The sequence below is a fragment of the Dunckerocampus dactyliophorus genome, chromosome 8 (assembly GCF_027744805.1).
Source record: "Dunckerocampus dactyliophorus isolate RoL2022-P2 chromosome 8, RoL_Ddac_1.1, whole genome shotgun sequence".
Taxonomy (NCBI): Eukaryota; Metazoa; Chordata; class Actinopteri; order Syngnathiformes; family Syngnathidae; genus Dunckerocampus; species Dunckerocampus dactyliophorus.
Genome location: NC_072826.1, coordinates 26101642 through 26124605, shown reverse-complemented (window position 1 = coordinate 26124605; position 22964 = coordinate 26101642). Strand labels below are relative to the sequence as shown.

Below are 22964 nucleotides of genomic sequence, written 5' to 3'. Positions count from 1 at the left end.
ATTGCACTACATTGTCATGTAGACCTACAAAGTACACTTGGAAGAACAAGAGGTGAATAAATGTATTGCAACTGATGTGAAACTGATGAGGGGTAGGATTAAATAAGCTTTGCTTCTTCCTACTCCTTTTTGGACATGCAAAATTGTGAATTGTACTTGGTGATGTGCTACTGTTTGACTCATATGCATGTTCAGGATGAATTAAAACCATGAACCATGAATCATGATTTATTACACAAATATTGTGATTTGTTGCACAAATATGTGATTTGTTGTGCAAATAGTGTGATTTGTTGTGCAAATGTTGCGCAAAACAACCCACAATTGGTGAGGGTTAAGACTACAGTAGTGTGATTTGTTGCGCAAATCTTGTGTGTGTGGTACAAATGTTGTTACTTTGTCAAAGCATCAAAGAGATCAGTGTGTGGATGCAAAACAACTTTCTCCAGCTAAACTCAGACAAAACTGAAATCATTGTCTGTGGCCCACAGAAACAAGAAGAGAAGACAAAGTGTTATTCGTCACCTTGAGACTCTTTCTCTGAAACTTCATCACTGGGTTAGAAATCTAGGCGTAATAATGGACTCAGATCTGAACTTCAACAGCCACATTAAATCAATAACATCGGCAGCTTTTTACCACCTAAAAAACTTTGCTAAAATCAAGGCAATAGTGTCTAAGATAGATTTAGAGAGACTAATCCGTGCATTTGTCTCCAGAAGGCTGGACTACTGTAACGGCCTTCTTACCGGGCTCTCTAAACGAGCTGTAAAACAGCTGCAGTACATGCAGAATGCTGCTGCTCGAGTTCTGACTAGAACCAGGAAATATGGCCATATTAGTCAGGTCTCTGCACTGGCTTCCTGTCACTCAGAGAATAGACTTAAAACAGATCTGCTCGTGTACAAGTCTTTTCATGGTCTTGTGCCAAAGTGCATCTCTGACATGTTAGAGCCACGTGAAGCAACTGAAGCTCAGAGAGTGGCTTCCTGCGAGTGCCCAGAGTCTGGACTAAACACGGTGAGGCTGTGTTTCAGCTTTATGCTGCCAAAATCTGGAACAGTCTTCCAGAAGATGTGCGACAATCCTCAACTTTTGCAATGTTCAAATCCAGGCTGAAAACACTTCTATTCAACTGTGCACATGACAAATGAAACTATTTTATCCCTTCAATTTTAATTCATTTTTACTTTTTTGTTTTATGGAATGAGTTATGTAATTTTATGTAATGATTTAATTTTTTATGGAACGATTTTATGAAGTGATTTTAGCCTTCTTTTCGATAAAGCACATTGAATTACCTTGGGTGCCAATTGTGCTCTATAAAATAAACTTGCCTTGCCTTGCAAAAAAACATCAGAGACACACAACTGGCAAGGGTTGAGACTACAGGAGTGTGATTTGTTGCGCAAATCTAATTTCTTTTAGCAAATATTGTGATTTGTTGTGCAAATGTTGTGATTTGCTGCGCAAATAGTGTGTGATTTGTTGTGTAAATATTGTGTTTGGCGACTGTTGGTCAGCTTGTTGAACGTTCGTCTGCTGGATGCCTGGAGTGCTGAAGAACAGCTGCTTGGCTCCTGTCTTCAATATGTTGCGCCTCCTGTGTTCTGACAGGACAGTCACCATTCATCATCCATCTCATCTCTGTCGTCTTTCTCGGAGCACATCGCGAGGTGTTTTGTACGCAATGCCGGAACATTGGGAATGTCCCAGTGGTACAGGCCAGAAGCTAGTTTTAATGTGTTCTTTTATGACCTGATGGAGCAGCGCTCGCGAGGTACATGGAGACATGGGGGGGTATTAATGAAGGGAGCATCATCCTATTTCATGCACCACCGAGCATAGTAGCAGCCAACCAGCCTGATGGCTTCTTTCTTTGTACTTTTATGTACACACTGACAGCGCAAACAAATGGAAGGCCTCGGGGAAATAGACGGAGATAAATAGATATAGCGAGCAGCAGCATGACTAACAAAGTGTCCAAAGTTGTAATAAATATGCTATTTTATTTACTTTCACTTCAAACTCAGCGCATTAAGTTGACATGGCAGCCACATACGTGCACTGGAATGCTATGTAATACCGTTGGACCAGCCTGGACACCTCTTGTGTTAGCATCTGTGCTAACCAACATCAATATAATCAATTGGAGGATGTCTGGTGAGATGCACTGGAATCATCTACAAGGCATACATTTCTGTTTTTTTTAATGAGATATGTTTCATTTATTTGTACTTTTGGAGGCAAGGGGCAATGATGATGGGACACAGGGGGGCTGTGGATGTCCTCATCAGCTGTTCAGGATGTGCACTGCCTTCATGTTCTAACATTCTAACTCATTCTAACTTGCGCAGCAGCAGGATTCATGGATCTGACAAAAGCTTTCGATACAATTAATCACACTATTTTAATTTCAAAATTAGAAAAGTACGGAATTAGAGGTTCAGTCTTAAATTGGGTTAAAAGCTACCTAGCAAAGAGGAAACAATTTGTAAAGCTAGGAGAATATACATCTGGGAGTTTAAATACCACGTGTGGAGTACCCCAGGGGTCCATACTGGGACCAAAACTGTTTAACTTGTACATTAACGACATTTGCAAAGTAACAAACAACTTAAAATTGGTATTATTCACTGATGATACCACCGCTTTCTGTTCTGGTGAAAGCACACAAGAACTCATTAAAAAGGTCAAGGATGAAATGGTCATATTAAAGTCATGGTTTGACAAGAACAGATTATCTCTGAATTTAAGTAAAACTAAAATAATGCTATTTGGTAATAGCAGAAAGGACACGTACGACCAAATACAAATTAATGGAACGGATATTGAAAAAGTGGAAGAATATAAATTCCTTGGGGTTATAATAGATGAAAAAATGAGTTGGAAATCTCATATTAAATATATACAGCAAAAGGTGGTGAGAAATATCTCTATATTGAATAAAGCAAAATATGTTCTTGACCAAAAATCACTCCACACTCTGTACTGTTCCTTAGTATTACCATATCTAACGTATTGTGTGGAGATATGGGGAAATAATTACAAAAGCAATCTTCACTCACTCACTGTACTGCAAAAAAGATCTGTGAGGATAATTCATAATGCCAAGTATAGAGAACATACAAACTCTTTATTTTTAAAATCACAGATATTAAAATTCGCAGATTTAGTACACTTTCAAACCGCTAGAATAATGTATAAAGTTAATAACAACTCGTTACCCAAAAACCTCATACAGTATTTCTCAATCAGAGAGGAGAAATATGATCTTAGAGGAAAATTAAACCTAAAACATTTATATGCGAGAACTACGCTGAAAACCCACAGCATTTCTGTGTGTGGAACTAAATTATGGAACGGATTGAGTAAAGAACTCAAACAATGTACAGAGATGAGCAAATTCAAAAAACAATACAAGCAGTTGATGTTTGCTAAATACAAGGCAGAAGAGTCCTGATTGTTCTGTCAGGTTTTTCCTCAGAATTGAGTGATTCCATAATTTTTTCCCTTTGAATGGTCTAAAAAAGTAACTGTTACTGACTACCACATCTTTTTTTCTTGATTTCTTTTAGTGTTTCTTAAAGCCAGAAAGTTGCCATTTGAAATGACTTTAGTTTTGTGTCATGTCTGTGATCAGCTTTTTTTCTACAAATTTAAACAACTGAATGAACATCCTCCGAGACTGGTGATTCCATAATTTTTGCCAGGGGTTGTATTTCATATGCTGCTGTGTATTCTGTACAAATACTACAATAATCACAAATACAAACATTCACTGTACATCCTGGCCTCCATGCATCCTTACATCCTTACATCCTTCAGTCCTTACATCCTCATATCCTTACGTCCTCACATTCTTACATAATGACCTCCCTGCATGCTCACATCTTGGCACCCTTGCACCCTTGCAGTCTTACATCCTGGGCTCCCTGCATCCTAACGTCCTTACATCCAACGTTCCCTCTAAACTGCGCAGCGCAACAAGATTACAATCCAACCTGAACTGTAAATAAAATAAACACATAACATGATAACATATTCTGTACCATTTTGCAATGCGACTCTGTGAGTGACAGGCGACAACAAGCGATAACAACACAATGTCCAGCCAATGATCAGATCACGTTGGTACATATTTACTTACACAATAAAGCGCGTTACGTAGTACACGTAGTACACATGTTTTACAGGTTAGCGTATAGCTACTGGTGCAGGGGAGGAAAGGGAGCAAACTGCTGCTTGCTAATTCCGTATTATTGCGAAACGAACAGGCAGTGCCACAACTGCTGACCAAGCTAAAAAGGACTTTCAAGGTGGGCTGGCTGTGGGAGTATGTGAGAACAGAAGAGCAAGAATTGATTGTGGGTCAGATTTGTTCTTTTTGGAATGACAAAGGTCCGCTCTGAGGCAGTTTTCTGAGTGAAAAGTGTGGACTAAATGAGGGATAACCGTGCATGATTTTTCCATGCACATGACAATAAAACTCTCTTGAATCTTGAATCTTGAATGTGGAATGGCATGCTTTCATTTTTAGAGAATACAGGAAGTGTCACGTCGAGTTTGCCCGAGAGATGCCGAAGGAACCGGAAGGTGGTTGTTTTTTTTGGTTGAGATTTTTTTTTTTATTTAAATTTTTTATTTAGACAGAAGTAAACACATACAGCAAACGTGGTATCACTTTCAAGTACATTTCCAGAATGGAATAGTGCCAGAACAGAACAAAACAGAAAGGAAATAAGGAAATAAAAGGATACATAACAAAATAAATGATAAAAAAGAAAAGAAATGGAAAATGAAATGATAAACTACACGATTCAGATGATGAATTGGATGAGATAGTAGTTCCATGGCTTGTTTTTTTTCTGAGGTGGACAAAAAAGAAAGCTACACTGTGAAATACGCCTTGGCGACCTTTTGAACCCACTCATATATAAAATACCACAGAATGGAAGTTGGACTACCTCAGGTTCTCAGTTTTTGGACAGGTGTGATGCTACAAGTGTGCACGTCTGCTGGCGCTCACAGAGGTCGGTGCTCAGGTCGTTTGTGTGCACAGCATGCTCAGTATGCTTACATCCTTACATTCTTACATCCTGCCTCCTTGCATGCTCATATTCTTGCATCCTTACACACTGAGTTCCTTACATCCTTACCTCCTTGCATTCTTGCATCCTCACATCCTTACATTCTTACACGCGGACATCCTCGCGTGCTCATATCGCGCGTCCTTGCATGCTCGCATCCTAACAGCTTTGCCTTCGTACATGTTCATATCCTTGCATCCTCACATCATTAGATCCTTACATTCTTTCACCCTCATCTTCACATCCTTGCATCCTTGCGTCCTGGCATGGCGGATCAGGTCGGCGGAGAGGAAGAGTATGGTGAAAGCAGGTTGTGTTGTTTCTGTGCTGCACACCTGCCGAGTCTTTCTTCCCCCCCGTCTCCTCAGCTGTGACGTTTGATCCTTTGTGGGCGAAGGAAAGAAAGAAGCTGCTTGCGTGCATCAGGATGTAGTTGGTTTTTTTTTTGAAGATCTGCTGACAGTTGCTGACAGACATCATAGACATGATAAATAAGTGATAAATATACTGTACAGTGTCAGCAGTCTTCTGATGATGTTTAGTTTTGAAGTAAGGGTCAGCAGAGAAACTCCTGCATGTAAAAGAGTGAAAGTGACAAAAGTGTTGAGGACGCCTCCATACATGCAACACCCCACCCTGACACACCAGGCTGCAATTAAACACAACAGAAAAGCCATTAAGGTTCCTAATTACTGCTTGTTCTTTCCATTTGCTGTGTATGTGGGCGGCAAACAGTGTGACACACTTTGTGTAACACTCCCCTCGTGTGTGTGTGCGTGTGTGTGTCTATATGAGTTAACCACTGTGCAGCAGTGATGTGGACGCTACTTAATTACACGTCTTCCCCGCTTTCAGCATCCTAATGACCACAATCAGATGCCTTAATGTTAAATAAGTGTGTGTGCGGAATGTAAGTTCCTTGGGTAGCTTCTTTGAAAAGTTTTATATCAAACTAGCATCTTTTTTTATGAAGTCGCATTCTTGCTGATAGGCCCGGTCATTTATTGATAGGAAATTGTTTGTTTCTGTTTGACGTTTCTCAACATTTGCGTGCCCACGTTTTGTTATTTCCTCCCTGGAGTTCATACAAATACAGCGGCACCATGGTTTTTGTTATTAGTTCGTTCCAAAAAACCTGCGAAATGTACGAAGAACAAATCAGTTTTTCCCCATATCTTCCAAATACCCAAAAACATAAACAAAACATACATTTTTGTCGAGAATAATTATAATTATGTTGTTTTACATGAAGAAAACAAAGTTAAATGGATGGGAGAGGGTGGAGAGCCGCAAGGCATGCTGGGAGTGTTTCCGGCTTCCCAGCATGCTTTGTGGTACTTGTTTTGGAAAAAGTTGCAAAAGTTCTGTGTTTAGAGTTAACATATTTGTTGTTATTATTCCCCATAGTAGTGGTAGTTGGCCTGTGTGTGTTTACTCAGCTGTTACATGTTGTGCTGGGATTGTAGTTAGTGTTCCATCTAGTGACACCCACCTTTCATTGCACAAACTTGCCCTAGCAAGTGCCTCTGAACTTGACCGGATTTCGCTGGCCACACTTACCTTCAACATCAAGTAGGGGGGCCACAAAACATGGTAAAGCAGGGCATGAGTTTGAGACCCCTGGTCTGTAGTGTCCCAACCCCAAAAGTACTCCTATCCATCCTTCAAGAGACTGAGTCACTATACGTGGGTACTTCGTTTGCGCATTTGATTAGTTTTAGAACATTAAAGAAAAAAACATAGAGCCGGCACTGCTTGTGAGAGCGCCTTGTGTACCTTGTGTGCGCTACCCGGAGCCAGCCGCGCCCCACCACACCCCACCAGGCAGGCTGCCATGAGATAACTTAAGGAAGCCAACCGGGAGCCACAGCTTATGAATTATTGAACTTATTACACCTCTGAAAGTCAACTTTTGTGACAACAACAACAAAAAGAAGAGCAGGACTGCAGGGAAATGAGCTGATTGGCAAGCAGCAAGATCTCGTTAGATGTTGAATTTAGGAGGTGTTTCCACACATTAGGCGCCAGGAGGAGGAGTAACGAAACATGAAATAAAAACCCGTATTAACACTGCAGGTTTCAGTCAAGCGTTGAGTCATTGAGAGCAATGAATGGTTAAATGTACACCGCCCCCCCGCACCATGGAGCGACGGTCGTTAAGTAGGACACTTCCTCTCTTCCCAGTGGAGCCATGATAACATCCACAGCCTCAGCGAGTGTGTTGGAAGAGTCAGAGACGGTGAAACGCTCATCATCAAGCATCCATCACGGATGTTTGCATTAATCATCAAGCACCGGTACTCCAAACAACCCAACTCCTCCTTAAGATGACAGCAAGGAAGGTCAGACGGAGTCTTTGGGACAAAAAACACAACAGGAAGTTGTCATGTGGTCTATATAACGCTGGTTAATGGTCACAGCATATCACAGCAATCCCCAGATACCGTGGAAATATGCCCCCTACTGGTTGTGAGCAGTATATGGTGGATATATTCGTCAATTAACACATTATTTTCTCTGTCTTTCTAGATGATGGACCCTATGGAAAGACTAAGGACGTCTCGGGACCAGAACACACCATGGCTTCAAGGAGACACAGCATACCAGGCATGGATCACCTCGATGCTCACATCTGTCTCTGTCTTTTCCTTCTGTCTGATTTGCTACATTACACACTGTAATATACATCATGACGCAGTTAAATACACACAGCAACATACTTAAAACATGTCATGACACAGCATAATACAAATACTGTAATAACACACTCTAATACACGTCATGACACGTTATGCACATTATAAGACACTATAGTACACCATGACACAGTATGTACTAGTATATGACACAATATGCATCACAATACATGGCCTGATACAGTATAATACAGGGGTCACCAACGTTTTTCCTTGAGAGAGCTACTTTTACAAAATGAAAATGGCCAAGAGCTACTCATTTTTGTAACATTTATTTTCAGAGCTTATTTTAAACCCAAACAAAGCGAATATGCTTGTTTTACCAGAACATGAACAAAATGCTGGTGTCCACAACTCACATTTTGTATTTCAGAATGCATTTCTTTCTACTGTTCTTTCATTATTAACTGAAAACCTGAATGAAAAGCAGGCTTGCGGGCACCTCATGTGGTCGTGGGGGGCTACCTGGTGCCCGTGGGCACCACGTTGGTGACCCCCTGGTATAATACATACAGTCCATCCATTTTCTGTAGCGGTAATACACACCATGATATGGTTATAATACATATCGTAACACTATGATACACGACACAGTATAATACACTTTGTGACACACTATAATGCATGCCATTATGCCCGATATACGAGTATATAACACACATCATGAGTCATTTTAAAAACAACCAGGCTTGACCCAAGTCTATATAGACAATGAGAAAATCAAATCAAGCAATAAAATAACCACACAGACAGCAAGTTTAGCTAAAAAAAACCTATCAGATATACAAAATAAAATCAGTTTGCTTGTTCAGTTTTTGTTGAATGCCAGTGAAAAGAGGTAGGTTTTCAGCAGATTTTTTAAAAAAGTGCTCAAGTGTTTGTGCATCTCAGGTGTGCAGGGGGAGGCATGTACCAGAGTTTAGTTGCAGCCACAGAAAAGGCTCTGTCCCCTCTTGTGGTTAAGTCTAGAGCGGGGGACAGACGGGGGCAGTTTGTCTGCAGACCTCAGGGCCTACCTGGGGTGTGGGGCTGCAGGAACTCAGACAGGTACATTGGAGACAGTCCATGCAAGCGTTTAAAAACCATTTGTAGTATTTTAAAATGAACCCTTTGTTTCACTGGGAGCCGGTGGAGAGTGACAAGCACGGGGGTTATGTGGTCCCGGCGTTTTGTCCCTGTCAATAGCCGGGCCGCTGCATTCTGCACCCCCGACACGATAATCATCATAATGCACTACAATACATGGCCATGCAGTATAATACACACAGTAACTGTCACGAGTGACCAAGGCCAGTAATAGGATCCTAAGATGCAGACAAGAGACATTCCATGTAACAAAAGTTTATTTACAAAAATGAGTCCGAACAAGAGACAAAAAACAGAAAACAAAAAACCAAGGGCAAAAGTACAACACAAATCTACCAGGCCTTGCCACAGGTAGAAACTACAACAAAAATCCTAAGCACAATGCGCTGTTAGACACGGGGGTAGCAGGAGACGAAAGGTATACACCAACAAAAAAACACTACTGAGAACCGAGCAGGAAAAAAACAAAAGCCAAAGTACAACAAAAAGGCCACTTCTGGAGATGCCGAGCAGGGAAATGACGAGTACTCACAAAACTGGCAGGTATGACCAGAAAGCTAATACACAGGGTAGAATACACAAGGCAGGGAGGAGGTGCAGCAAGCACGTGTGGATCGGGAAACAATCTGGCAACCAGTAAGTGAAACAGCTTGGCATAAGTAGTCCAGGTGAGTAATTGAATGCAGGTGTGTACCGGTAGCTCCTCCCAAGCCAGTCAGCAGTGTGATGCAACAGACAACAGATAGATGGCAGCAAGGCAGGACCCCTGCACATGGCAAGTGCTATATATGGTATAATATACATAGTAACACAGTATAATACACATCACGTTACCATATAATACACATAGTAACACACTATAATACACATCACGTTACAGTATAATACACATAGTAACACAGTATAATACATACATGATATGGTATAATACACATAGTAACACACTATAATACACATCACATTACAGTATAATACACATAGTAACACACTATAATACATACATGATATGGTATAATACACATAGTAACACACTATAATACACATCACGTTACAGTATGATACACATAGTAACACACTATAATACATACATGATATGGTATAATATACATAGTAACACACTATAATACACATCACATTACCATATAATACACATAGTAACACAGCATAATACATACATGATATGGTATAATATACATAGTAACACACTATAATACACATCACGTTACAGTATAATACACATAGTAACACAGTATAATACATACATGATATGGTATAATATACATAGTAACACACTATAATACACATCACGTTACCATATAATACACATAGTAACACACTATAATACATACATGATATGGTATAATATACATAGTAACACACTATAATACACATCATGTTACAGTATAATACACATAGTAACACACTATAATACACATCACGTTACAGTATAATACACATAGTAACACAGTATAATACATACATGATATGGTATAATATACATAGTAACACATTATAATACACATCATGTTACAGTATAATACACATAGTAACACAGTATAATACATACATGATATGGTATAATATACATAGTAACACACTATAATACACATCATGTTACAGTATAATACACATAGTAACACACTATAATACACATCACGTTACAGTATAATACACATAGTAACACAGTATAATACATACATGATATGGTATAATATACATAGTAACACACTATAATACACATCACGTTACCATATAATACACATAGTAACACACTATAATACATACATGATATGGTATAATATACATAGTAACACACTATAATACACATCATGTTACAGTATAATACACATAGTAACACACTATAATACACATCACGTTACAGTATAATACACATAGTAACACAGTATAATACATACATGATATGGTATAATATACATAGTAACACATTATAATACACATCATGTTACAGTATAATACACATAGTAACACAGTATAATACATACATGATATGGTATAATATACATAGTAACACACTATAATACACATCACGTTACCATATAATACACATAGTAACACACTATAATACATACATGGTATGGTATAATATACATAGTAACACACTATAATACACATCATGTTACAGTATAATACACATAGTAACACACTATAATACACATCACGTTACAGTATAATACACATAGTAACACAGTATAATACATACATGATATGGTATAATATACATAGTAACACATTATAATACACATCATGTTACAGTATAATACACATAGTAACACAGTATAATACATACATGATATGGTATAATACACATAGTAACACACTATAATACACATCACGTTACAGTATAATACACATAGTAACACACTATAATACACATCACGTTACAGTATAATACACATAGTAACACACTATAATACACATCACGTTACAGTATAATACACATAGTAACACAGTATAATACATACATGATATGGTATAATATACATAGTAACACACTATAATACACATCACGTTACCATATAATACACATAGTAACATATTATAATACATACATGATATGGTATAATATACATAGTAACACACTATAATACACATCATGTTACAGTATAATACACATAGTAACACACTATAATACACATCACATTACAGTATAATACACATAGTAACATACTATAATACATACATGATATGGTATAATACACATAGTAACACACTATAATACACATCACATTACAGTATAATACACATAGTAACACACTATAATACATACATGATATGGTATAATATACATAGTAACACACTATAATACACATCACGTTACAGTATAATACACATAGTAACACAGTATAATACATACATGATATGGTATAATATACATAGTAACACACTATAATACACATCACGTTACCATATAATACACATAGTAACACACTATAATACATACATGATATGGTATAATATACATAGTAACACACTATAATACACATCATGTTACAGTATAATACACATAGTAACACACTATAATACACATCACGTTACAGTATAATACACATAGTAACACAGTATAATACATACATGATATGGTATAATATACATAGTAACACATTATAATACACATCATGTTACAGTATAATACACATAGTAACACAGTATAATACATACATGATATGGTATAATATACATAGTAACACACTATAATACACATCACGTTACAGTATAATACACATAGTAACACACTATAATACACATCACGTTACCATATAATACACATAGTAACATACTATAATACATACATGATATGGTATAATATACATAGTAACACACTATAATACACATCACGTTACAGTATAATACACATAGTAACACAGTATAATACATACATGATATGGTATAATATACATAGTAACACACTATAATACACATCATGTTACAGTATAATACACATAGTAACACACTATAATACACATCACATTACAGTATAATACACATAGTAACACAGTATAATACATACATGATATGGTATAATATACATAGTAACACATTATAATACACATCACGTTACAGTATAATACACATAGTAACACAGCATAATACATACATGATATTGTATAATATACATAGTAACACACTATAATACACATCACGTTACAGTATAATACACATAGTAACACAGTATAATACATACATGATATGGTATAATATACATAGTAACACACTATAATACACATCACGTTACCATATAATACACATAGTAACATACTATAATACATACATGATATGGTATAATATACATAGTAACACACTATAATACACATCATGTTACAGTATAATACACATAGTAACACACTATAATACACATCACATTACAGTATAATACACATAGTAACACAGTATAATACATACATGATATGGTATAATATACATAGTAACACATTATAATACACATCACGTTACAGTATAATACACATAGTAACACAGTATAATACATACATGATATGGTATAATACACATAGTGGCACAATCATTTATATCATGATACAGGATAATGCACAATGCTCAATACACAGTATAATATACATAGTGACCCCTATAATACATACCATGATAACGTATAGTACAGTGGTCCCCAACCTTTTTTGACCCACGGACCGGCCTGTGTTCCCACAAAACTCCTGCGGACCAGGGGGGAGTTTGTACACTATAGCGATCGATTTATCTTATTTATTATGCATTGTGTAAAACTAAGACATGAACAACATCAAATTAAAACAACAAATTGAATGCAGACCCACCATCCACCAGTACAAGCCTGGAGTTTGTTTTCCAGAGAGATTCTTACATCGCTGTTTGACTGTGTGGTAAAAGGCAGTGTGCTAGCATGAATTAACTGGAGACAAATGTGCACATTAGCACTCAATAAGGTCATCAAAACTTACCTTTATGCATTCCCACATAGTATCAGCATTTGAGACCAAATATGAGGTGAAAGAAAAACGGTAAAAATACAGTAGTAGTCTGTGCGGCATGAGAGAAAGTTAGCACACGTACGATGGTGCGTTCAGGGACCGTCGAACAAGGTGGGCCGTGTCGCCGCTTGCAACAAACAACATATAAATGCCAAAACTATAGGATTTGTAACTCTATATTATCTTTGAAATACAATAATGGCCCTTATTTCTGAAATGTATATGCATTTACATTGATATAGTTATTTACAAGTGTAGTTTTTTCATTTATCATTGCACCTGAAAGCTTCCCGCGGTCCGGTTCTGCCCCACTCATGGACCGGTTCTGGGCTGCGGCCCAGTGGTTGGAGACCCCTGGTATAGTACACTAAATAACACACTATAATACACATCATGATACAGTCACATAGTAACACAATATAACATAGACCATGATATAGTACAATACAAATAGTCACGCTATAATACACATCATGATACAGTATACATAGTAACACACTTTATGACACAGTATGATACACATAGTAACACAATATAATACATGTCATGACACAGTATAATCCACATGCCGCACAACTTAAATTTTATTTTTTTTTTACTTTCAAACAATTTTAAGTAATATATTGTATGAATATATATATATATATATTTATATATGCTATATATATACTGTACATATATAGTTTATTATTTACGCACATATTGAACACAATTAGTTTGAAAACGTTGTAAAATATCCTAAAATTGTTTCACTGCGCTTTATTTTGTTAAGCATGCACCAGAATCGCCTGTCTGCCTGCCTCTTCCGCGTGTGTGACCAGATACACGAGTGACGTGACACGTCTTGTGTTGACTTTCACTTTGTTTCTTAGCGTGGAGAATGAATAACAGCCCGTAAAATGTGTCACTAAGCCTGTCTACAGTACAGTATGCCAGCCTGTGTGATCGCTCACGTTTCAATCTCATTCCACTTTATGGCATTTTTGTTTACAGGCCTGTCTGGCAGCATCGAGGTAGCTTGTTTTATTTGTGCCACAGGCGAGCTACGAGCTGCGATCTTCATCACAGCTTACTTTAAAGTTTCACTTAGCAATCTTGCTCTCTTGTGTCATTATAATACACTGTCATTATAATACACACACAAACACACGTTTTGAAAGACTGCACTAAACCTCATAACACACTATAATGTACATGACGCATAATAATACACGTTATGGAACAATATAATGTACATCATGATGGCTCCTTGGTTCCTTGTAGGAAACCATCAAGTTTTAATCATAATTTAGATGACATTTATGCAAAGGGCGAATGCTTTATTTTCATCTTGGCACCAAATCTTGTAAAATCTTCGAGACAATTCCGGCACAGTTGTGCACGTTTCGAGCGTCACGTGCTGCCGCATTCAGCTCCCACCAAGTTCACTCCAATTTTATGCAAATACTGTACAACATTCAGAGTGACTCATTACAGAACGGATGGCTCTCTGCAGATAAATGCGCATGTGCGCGCGCGCGTGTGCGTGAGAGAGAACTATGGTGTGAAGCACCTCACTGATCCCGAGTGTCGCCTCAAGGATTTAGCTAATCTACCTAATCTATCACAGCAAAGCTCCATCTCACCTGTGTCTGTTTTTGAGAGTGTGTCTGTTTGTGTGTGTTGGGGGTTGTTATCACTTCAGTCTGCACTTTACCAGCTACACTGGCATCCTTTGAGGGCATAGAAGCATCAGCAAGGGACGTGACATGGATGTGAGCTTGTAAACCACAATGGTACTCAGTAGAGCGCAGACCTTCACCAATCCAAACACACACACACACACACACACACTCCTTATGTCAAGAAGATTCATGCATTATTCACTCAACTGAGCCATTGGACCCTTGTGTTCAATTCCAATGCCTCAGGTAAATATGCATATGCTTTATTATGTAGTCAGGGAAGTTAAGGCCCGACAACAACCCAACATAATAAAAAATATTTAAAATAAATACAGTAAATAAATATGGAAAAGTCAATAATAAAACTAATTAAGAATGAATGAAATCAGTACATTATAAAACAATATGAATTCCAGTAAATAAAGAGTAAATAACACTGATTAAATTAGTAAATACTGTAGAAGTAAAAAAAAAAAATCCTAATCAAATGGCTCAAGTTCCACTTTTTTTTTATCAATTCAATGGAAATTCCATGGAAATGTTGAATGACTCTGCCTGTTGGGTTCCTAAATACGTGGCCGTGTTCAAGTTTGGTCGTGTATTTTTTCACACATATACATGTATATACAGTATATAAATAGCACACTATCTACAATGAAGGTCTTAACATCTGAGGGGGTTCTTGGCATGGTTTGTCCTGCATTCGTTGTGACAGAATAAGTTAATAAGATAATAAGAATAATAATGAGAAGGAGAAGGAGACGTTCATAAATACACAGGACTTGATGGAAAAAGTCCTTTGTGCCAATAGATGGTAATCACATGAGGCGTGGATGTTGAGAGTGGCGTGGAAACTTTATCTCAGCCATGGGAAGGATGTAAATTTTGGGACACATCATCAGTAGTGTACCTTTGAATCAGTGGGTGTTTCGGCCTTTCACCACTAGACACCCTCATCAAAGGCGGCCAACTACAGGGTGATCAAGCCTGAGCCTGTGTCCCACGCCCAATCATCAGTAAAGTAGTGAGTAGGGAGATGAGCTAGGGAGTAAGGTCCCGACCTGGGATCAAAAAAATAAAATAAATGCCCCGCCCACCGGGTCATCGCTCAGCCTCCCCCCTTCCTCCCACACCCCTGAGTAAGGGCAGGAGGAAGGGGGTGGGTTTAAACCTTCTTTTGGGTCGTCAGGTGGGCACCCTCCTTCATTGGTGTTTCGATGATAGGCCCATGACACCACCAGAGAGCTCATCGGCAACACCTTGCATCCCAGGTGTGTGCTCATCTCTGCTTTGAGCTCTCTGCTTTGTCCCTGCCCTGGATCCATAGCCACTGGCTGCTTCTTTCGGCCGTTCAGAGACTGATCTTATTGTTTGTCGCAGAGCCTGTCCATGAATGCCAATTCATCCTATTTCAGCTGGATAGACCTTGGCCTTCCATTCTCGTTGTGCATCTGCTGCCAGATCTGTGTAGCACAGTTTCTTTATTTCGTAGGCCTCTTCGGTGGAATCCTCCCATGGGACCGTGAGCTTTATGATGTAGACCACCTTATTAAAGGGGACCATTGCAACAAGTCTGGCCTGAGGGTGGTGGTTGCAATCTCTGGGGGAAAGATTAGTTGCTTGCCAATATCAGGGCAGCAGTCTTAGTAGGGAAGCCCAGACTTCCCGGTCCCTGACCACCTCCTCCAACTCCACAAGGAGGACACCAAGGGGTTCCAAGGCCAGCTGTGAGACATAATCCCTCCAGCGTGTCCTAGGTCTTCCCCGGGGCCTTTTCCCAGCTGGGCATGCCCAAAACACCTCACCAGGGAGGCGTCCGGGAGGCATCCGGACTAGATGCCCGAGCCACCTCAGCTGGCTCCTCTCGATGTGAAGGAGCAGCGGCTCTACTCTGAACTCCTCCCGGATGACCGAGCTCCTCACCCTATCTCTTAGGGTGAGTCCGCCTATTGACCTCACGCTCCGACCTTCCCTCACTCGTGAACAAGACCCCGAGATACTTCAACTCCTCCACCTGTGGCAGGACCTCATTCCCAACCCGGAGGAAGCAATCCACCCTTTCTTGACTGAGAACCATGCGTCAGATTATCAACTAGCATCTTCCAATTCCGGGCCATGGCTAGCTGTCCAGTTTCTGGTTTGGTAGCTGGGTGGTTAGGCTGTTTCTGTCCCTCTCGAACAAATGTTGGCACAGAGATGGAATTGGCAGCTCTCAGGGGGAAGGAGTTGATGGTGTCCCGTTTGCTCTCAAGGGCTGCTGCCAGACTCTTGAGGACCTGATTGTGCAGCGGCCTTGTGTGAGGCTGGTCCTACACCTGGTCAAGATGTGTTTGACAGCCGCTGAATTTGGGCAGAGGGCGCAGGTCGGGTCCTCGTCATACCACTGGTGAAGGTTTTTTGGGGATGGGAGCACATCATATGTAGGGTTCTTGGCACGGTTTGTCCTGCATTCGTTATGATAGAACAAGATAAGAATAAGAATAATAATGAGAAGAAGAAGGAGAAGAAGAAGAAGAACAAGAATGAGAGGAAGAGGAAGAACAAGAAGAGGAAGAACAAGAATGAGAAAAATGAGAAATAATAGAATAGGCTGCTGCCCTTTGCTAAACAGGCCCATAATTCAAATGAGAGTAAATAAATTCAAAATAAAGTTAAAATACATTCAGAGGTTAAAGATAAATGAATAAATATAGATTAAGCAAGAACTTATTAGTAATGATCAATGAATGAAGTATGTATGTATGTACTAATATATGTATGAAACATCAGACATCTAGAGGACCCGAACTTGAGATGAACAGACACCCACCCTACCAGGGGAGATGGGGGGTGGGTGAGGGAAGAGTTAATTTTTTTAAATATATGTATTTCTTGATTTTGTTGAAATTGGCACACATGCTTCAGCAGTTGAGACGAATAATTAATCATTGTATCATTTATTGCCTAATTGAATGTTTCTGCTGTATTTACCCTCCATGTAATTTGTAAAAAAAATTAGTTCATGTAGTTATTAATCTCTAAATTCAGTCGTTTATAGTCCATGTGGTGACGAGTTTCCAGTTCCAGATCTTCTTCTTCAGCAGTCTTTTATATTGTAGCGTTGTTGTTGTATAAGGTATAATCATAAATACGCGAGATGCGGTGTAGTAAGTGTGCTATGATGGTGTACGTTGGGCAGCGAACACTGCAGCCTTGTTTTGTTGCTGTGAGGCTATCTTCATCTTATCGCATCTTCACGTTTATGTAAGTCCTGTCAGATGATTGGATCAACCCACCTGGAGGTCTACGTCTCGCTAAAGCAGACCCAACACAGATCATCATTATTCTTTCTTTGATCCAGATGGCAGAACAATGGATGTTGTTAACCGCTTATCTTTGTGTGTGTGCGTGTGTGTGTGTGTGTGTGTGTGTGTGTGTGTGTGTGTGTGCTTGTGTGTTTTGCTTAGAAGCGCTGCGGGGGGTGACCATGGTGGAGCTGGTAAAGAAAGAGGGCAGCACGCTGGGCCTCACTATCTCAGGAGGAACCGACAAGGATGGAAAGCCGCGGGTGTCCAACCTGCGGCCGGGAGGTCTGGCAGCTCGGTGAGTTTGAGAGAGGAAGACGTCGCCAAGTGACAGCGCAGCAACTGTTTTTTTTGTTTGTTTTGCTTTTGGCTTTGTGCGCAGGAGTGACCAGCTAAATGTTGGCGACTACATCAAGTCTGTCAACGGCATCAATCTGACCAAACTACGACATGAAGAGATCATCAGCTTACTGAAGAACGTTGGAGAACGAGTCCTGCTGGAGGTGGAGTACGAGCTGCCCCCTACAGGTGCACTGATGTAACACAACTTCAGTCTTCATCAGTTCATGCTCAAAGACTAGATAGGACAGCTCTAGTCCGAGGGGATGGTATAGGATCCCAGCATTTATTCTTTAAGGTAGAGGCACACACCAACCAAGAATAGCTTTACGGCAGTCGTTAAGACAATGGTGTGCGACATCCGCCGGCCAATGACAGTCATTTGGGTGGAATCACCCTCATTAGGACACGCCTGAAATCAAGGTGGGCGTGCCTTGTTTATTTGTTAGAGCAGAGGTGCGGCTGTTTTTTTCATTGGCCCACTGCAAAATCTGAAAATATAATTTAACAAGAAAATTTTACAATAACAGCAAAAATGGACACATCTGCAGTATTGTTACAAGAATAAAGTGAAAATATTAAGAGAAAATAGTTGTAACAAGAAAAAGTTGCAATTTCATAGTAATAACATCATACTATTATGAGAAAAAAATTATGTTATTTTAGTAGCATAAAGTTGAAATATTATATAATATTATATAATTGGTTTAAATGGTAATATTATGAGAAACAAACAAAACATAAGAATAAAGTTGCAATTTTTGGAAAATTACATTGCAGAAAATGTTACAAGAAGAAAATCCAAATGGATTGGGAATAACGTCAGAATTACGAGGAGAAAATTTACAAGAAGAAAGTTGAAATGGTCGGAAAAAAATAAATAAACTGAAAAAAAAAAACAGCTGTAATTCTACAAGAATAAAGACAAAAATATTCAGGAAAAAAAAAGTCTTATTCTAGAGAGAAAAAAATGTAATAAACTTGTAATATTGTGAGGAAAAAAATGTTATTTTAGTAGCGTAGAGTGGAAATATAAAAAATGATGTATATATTTTTAAAACCATAATATTATGAGAAACAAACAACAAAATACATTTGGAATTTCTCAAATTAGCTTGGAAGAAAAACTTATACTATTATGGGGATAAAGTGAAAATATTATGTCATAATATTACAAAAAGAAAATTTCCTCAGATTGTTGAAGAAGAAAGCATTTGAAATATTTAAAAAATAAAAATAAAAAAAAACTACAGCAAAACAGGAAAAAAAGAGCGATGAGTGAAGTTGATACTAATAATAGGCTTTTTTTTTTTTACCTATATCACAAAGCTGAGATGCAATTTAAAAATATATATATATATATATATATATATTTATATATGTACATAACTTCTGACCTCGTGCTGCTGACCTCAACTCGAGATGTTGTGGACCGGTGGAAGGAATACTTCAAAGTCCTCCTCAATCCCACCGACACCAATGATGAAGCAGTGCCTTGGGACTCCACTGTGGGCTCTCCTATCTCTGCAGCTGAGGTTGCCAGGGTGGTCCAAAAGCTACCCGGTTGCAGGGCCTCGGGGTGGATGAGATCCACCCGGAGTTCCTTAAGGCACTGGATGTTGTGGGGGTGTCTTGATGGTGCCTTAGAGATACAGAAGTTGGATAGTGGGGAAACAAAAGTTGTCTTCACTGTTTTTTACCATGAACTTGTAACATCACTTATCTTGGACATGAATTAGTAACATTTTTGGAAAAAAAAACAATCAAAATAGTCTTCTATGTTCTATTTAGTGTACGGTTTATCCACCATCATTTCTCACAAATGTTTTACGGGTTCTTATGGGTTAGCGTTGAAGGGATTAAATCCTCCATGCTGATGTTTTGTAGCACCAGACAGCAGCTCAGGCGTGATCTCCAAGACAATCGACATCTGTTTGCACAAAGAGGGCAGCAGCTTTGGCTTCGTCACGCGAGGTAAACCAAATCAGTCAACTCATAAGGCACCGGGAAGAAGTGAAGCTTTGAATTGAAGTCACATTCTTTTCTTCCAGGTGGGATCCACGAGGACTGGCACAAGTCCCGCCCCCTGGTGGTCACCTACGTGCGACCTGGTGGCCCTGCAGACAGGTAGGCCACATGCGGTGTATGGAATAAATGTGTAAAGTAGCGACTACATCCTCCTCCTCCTCGTCTTGCACAAAAAAACTCTCCTCACTCTCAGGATGGCAGAGCTGTGAATAACAATTTATATTAATAAGAAATAATGCCTTCACCCGCCATCTTCTGAGCCTTCTCCACGCCTTCAATTAGACGACTTTAGAACAATGAGCAGCTATTTTTAATCCGCCGTGTCTCTGAAAGCAATGCATGTGCAGTTAGAAAGTGGGACAGCGGCATCATGAAAACGATGTGATGATGCGATTATTTCACAAGTGCAGCATGGCTTAGCACTTAACTTGGAGACACGTTCTTTCAAGTGGTCTCTTCTCTCCTGACTAAGAGGTTATTACAGCAGAACCCTGCTAGTCAAACCACCCCTCCTTCCCCCACACAAAAATGATGAGAGCTGTAAACAACTGTTGGTGACATCAGCAACAACCTCAATCTACCTGTTCCACGTCTGTTATTAAATATGCCGGTGGTTTCTTTCTTCTTCAGGAAATTCCAAATGGTTGTAGTGGCTATGAGCAATGCTTGTGCAATTCCATCTTCTCTCGGATGCACAATTGCTCGTTTTCCACCCATAGACAGCTCTCTGGTTTTTGTGTTTTTTCACCTCTAAATGCATTCTTCACAGGCAAAACCTTTCCGGCCCAATCTGAAACTGAGTGTAAACGGTAGAAACCAATAATGGAAGTGCTGTCTTTGAATCTTTTTTGTAAATACTATATCAGGGGTCTCCAAAGTGCGGTCCAGGGGCCATTGGCGGCCCATGGCTGTTTTTTCTGTTGGCCCGCGGCACATTCTAAAAATACGATCAACAAGGCAAAATCTGGAAGTAATTTTACAAGAAAATAAAGTCAAAATATCAAGAGAAAAAAAGTCGTAATTTTACAAGAATAACATCACATTAACAAAAAAGTACTTTGGTAGCATAAAGTTTAAATACTGAAGAAAGTGATAATATTATGAAAAACAAACAAAACAGCAAATAAAGTTGTAATTTTTGGGAAATGAGGTTGCGAAAAAATAAAATAATATTAGGCATGTTCAATAATATTGGCCCACTGATATTATCGGCCCGATATTGGCATAAAAATGTAATATCAGTCGGTATCAGTCGATATGCAACAAAAATCGATTTTAAGAAATGCTGTGTATAGGCCTATGGGCTCCCCCGTATTCTGTGGCTCCCAAATGATGACCTCATCAAACCGCGTCTGAACGGTGTAAACAACCGTGGGTGACTAGTAACAAGCTTGCTCGTTCCTGACTAATGTTACATCCATGATGTCTACTTCGGATATTAAACTTGCGATTTTCAATGACTGCAAAGCGTTGGTTATGCGAGGCGGAACCAAGACTTCCTCCTTCAATACTTCTGATTCTCAGGGCGAAAGATATGAATCGGGAAATCATAGAGTGTATCGCACTGGATAACCAGCCCTTTTCCATCGTGCACGACGCCGGGTTCAGCAAACTTGTGGAGTTCCTTGAGCCATGCTTTGCGATGCCCGATCGCAAGTATTTCTCAGATGTCTGCTTACAGTTGTACCATGTTGTTTACAGCAACGTTGAGAAGCTAGTTGCTGATGCTGTATCCATTAGCTTCACAATGGTTATGTGTTAATTTCACAACAGGTGATATCGGCGATATCGGTATCGGTTGATATTGGAATTGGAAATTGAGAGTTGGACAGTATCGGATATCTGCAAAAAAGCCAACATCAGACATCCCTAAATAATATATACAATAATACAGTACAGGCCAAAGGTTTGGACACAAACAACAAAACTGATGGTCCCCCATTAATAAGGCAAGAACCTACTTTGAGGAGTATAAAATAAAAGACATATTTAGAGTTATTTCACACTTTTTTCTTGAGTATATAATTCCACATGTGTTTATTCATAGTTTTGAGAATCTACAATGTAAATAGTCATGAAAATAAAGAAAACGTATCGAATGAAGAGGTGTGTCCAAACTTTGGCCTGTACTGTATATAAAAAGAATAGAGTCAAAATATGATGGGAATGCATTATAATTACGAGAGGAAGATTTACAAGAAAAAAGTTGAAATATTTGGGAAAAAAAAGCAGGAGAAATAGAGCAGCTGTAATTTTAGGAGACTAAAGTCAAATATTAAAAGAAAAAAGTTGT

The 22964-nt window shown here is 39.0% G+C and overlaps 1 protein-coding gene across 10 annotated transcripts in view; it reads left to right on the top strand.

Annotated features, from left to right (window-relative positions):
* The window catches only part of LOC129186055 (glutamate receptor-interacting protein 2-like), a 168728-nt gene that overhangs the window by 117340 nt on the left and 28424 nt on the right, over nucleotides 1–22964 (top strand). For 5 of the 10 annotated variants that reach the window (XM_054783882.1, XM_054783880.1, XM_054783886.1 and 2 more), the window contains exons 2-6: nucleotides 7620–7697; nucleotides 18470–18602; nucleotides 18687–18832; nucleotides 20531–20617; nucleotides 20695–20770. In XM_054783882.1, coding sequence (XP_054639857.1) covers nucleotides 7620–7697; nucleotides 18470–18602; nucleotides 18687–18832; nucleotides 20531–20617; nucleotides 20695–20770 — 520 coding nt within the window. Of the gene's footprint in view, nucleotides 1–7619; nucleotides 7698–18466; nucleotides 18603–18686; nucleotides 18833–20530; nucleotides 20618–20694; nucleotides 20771–22964 lie in introns of all 10 variants that reach the window. The other 5 variants (XM_054783881.1, XM_054783879.1, XM_054783884.1 and 2 more) reach the window with 1 other exon arrangement.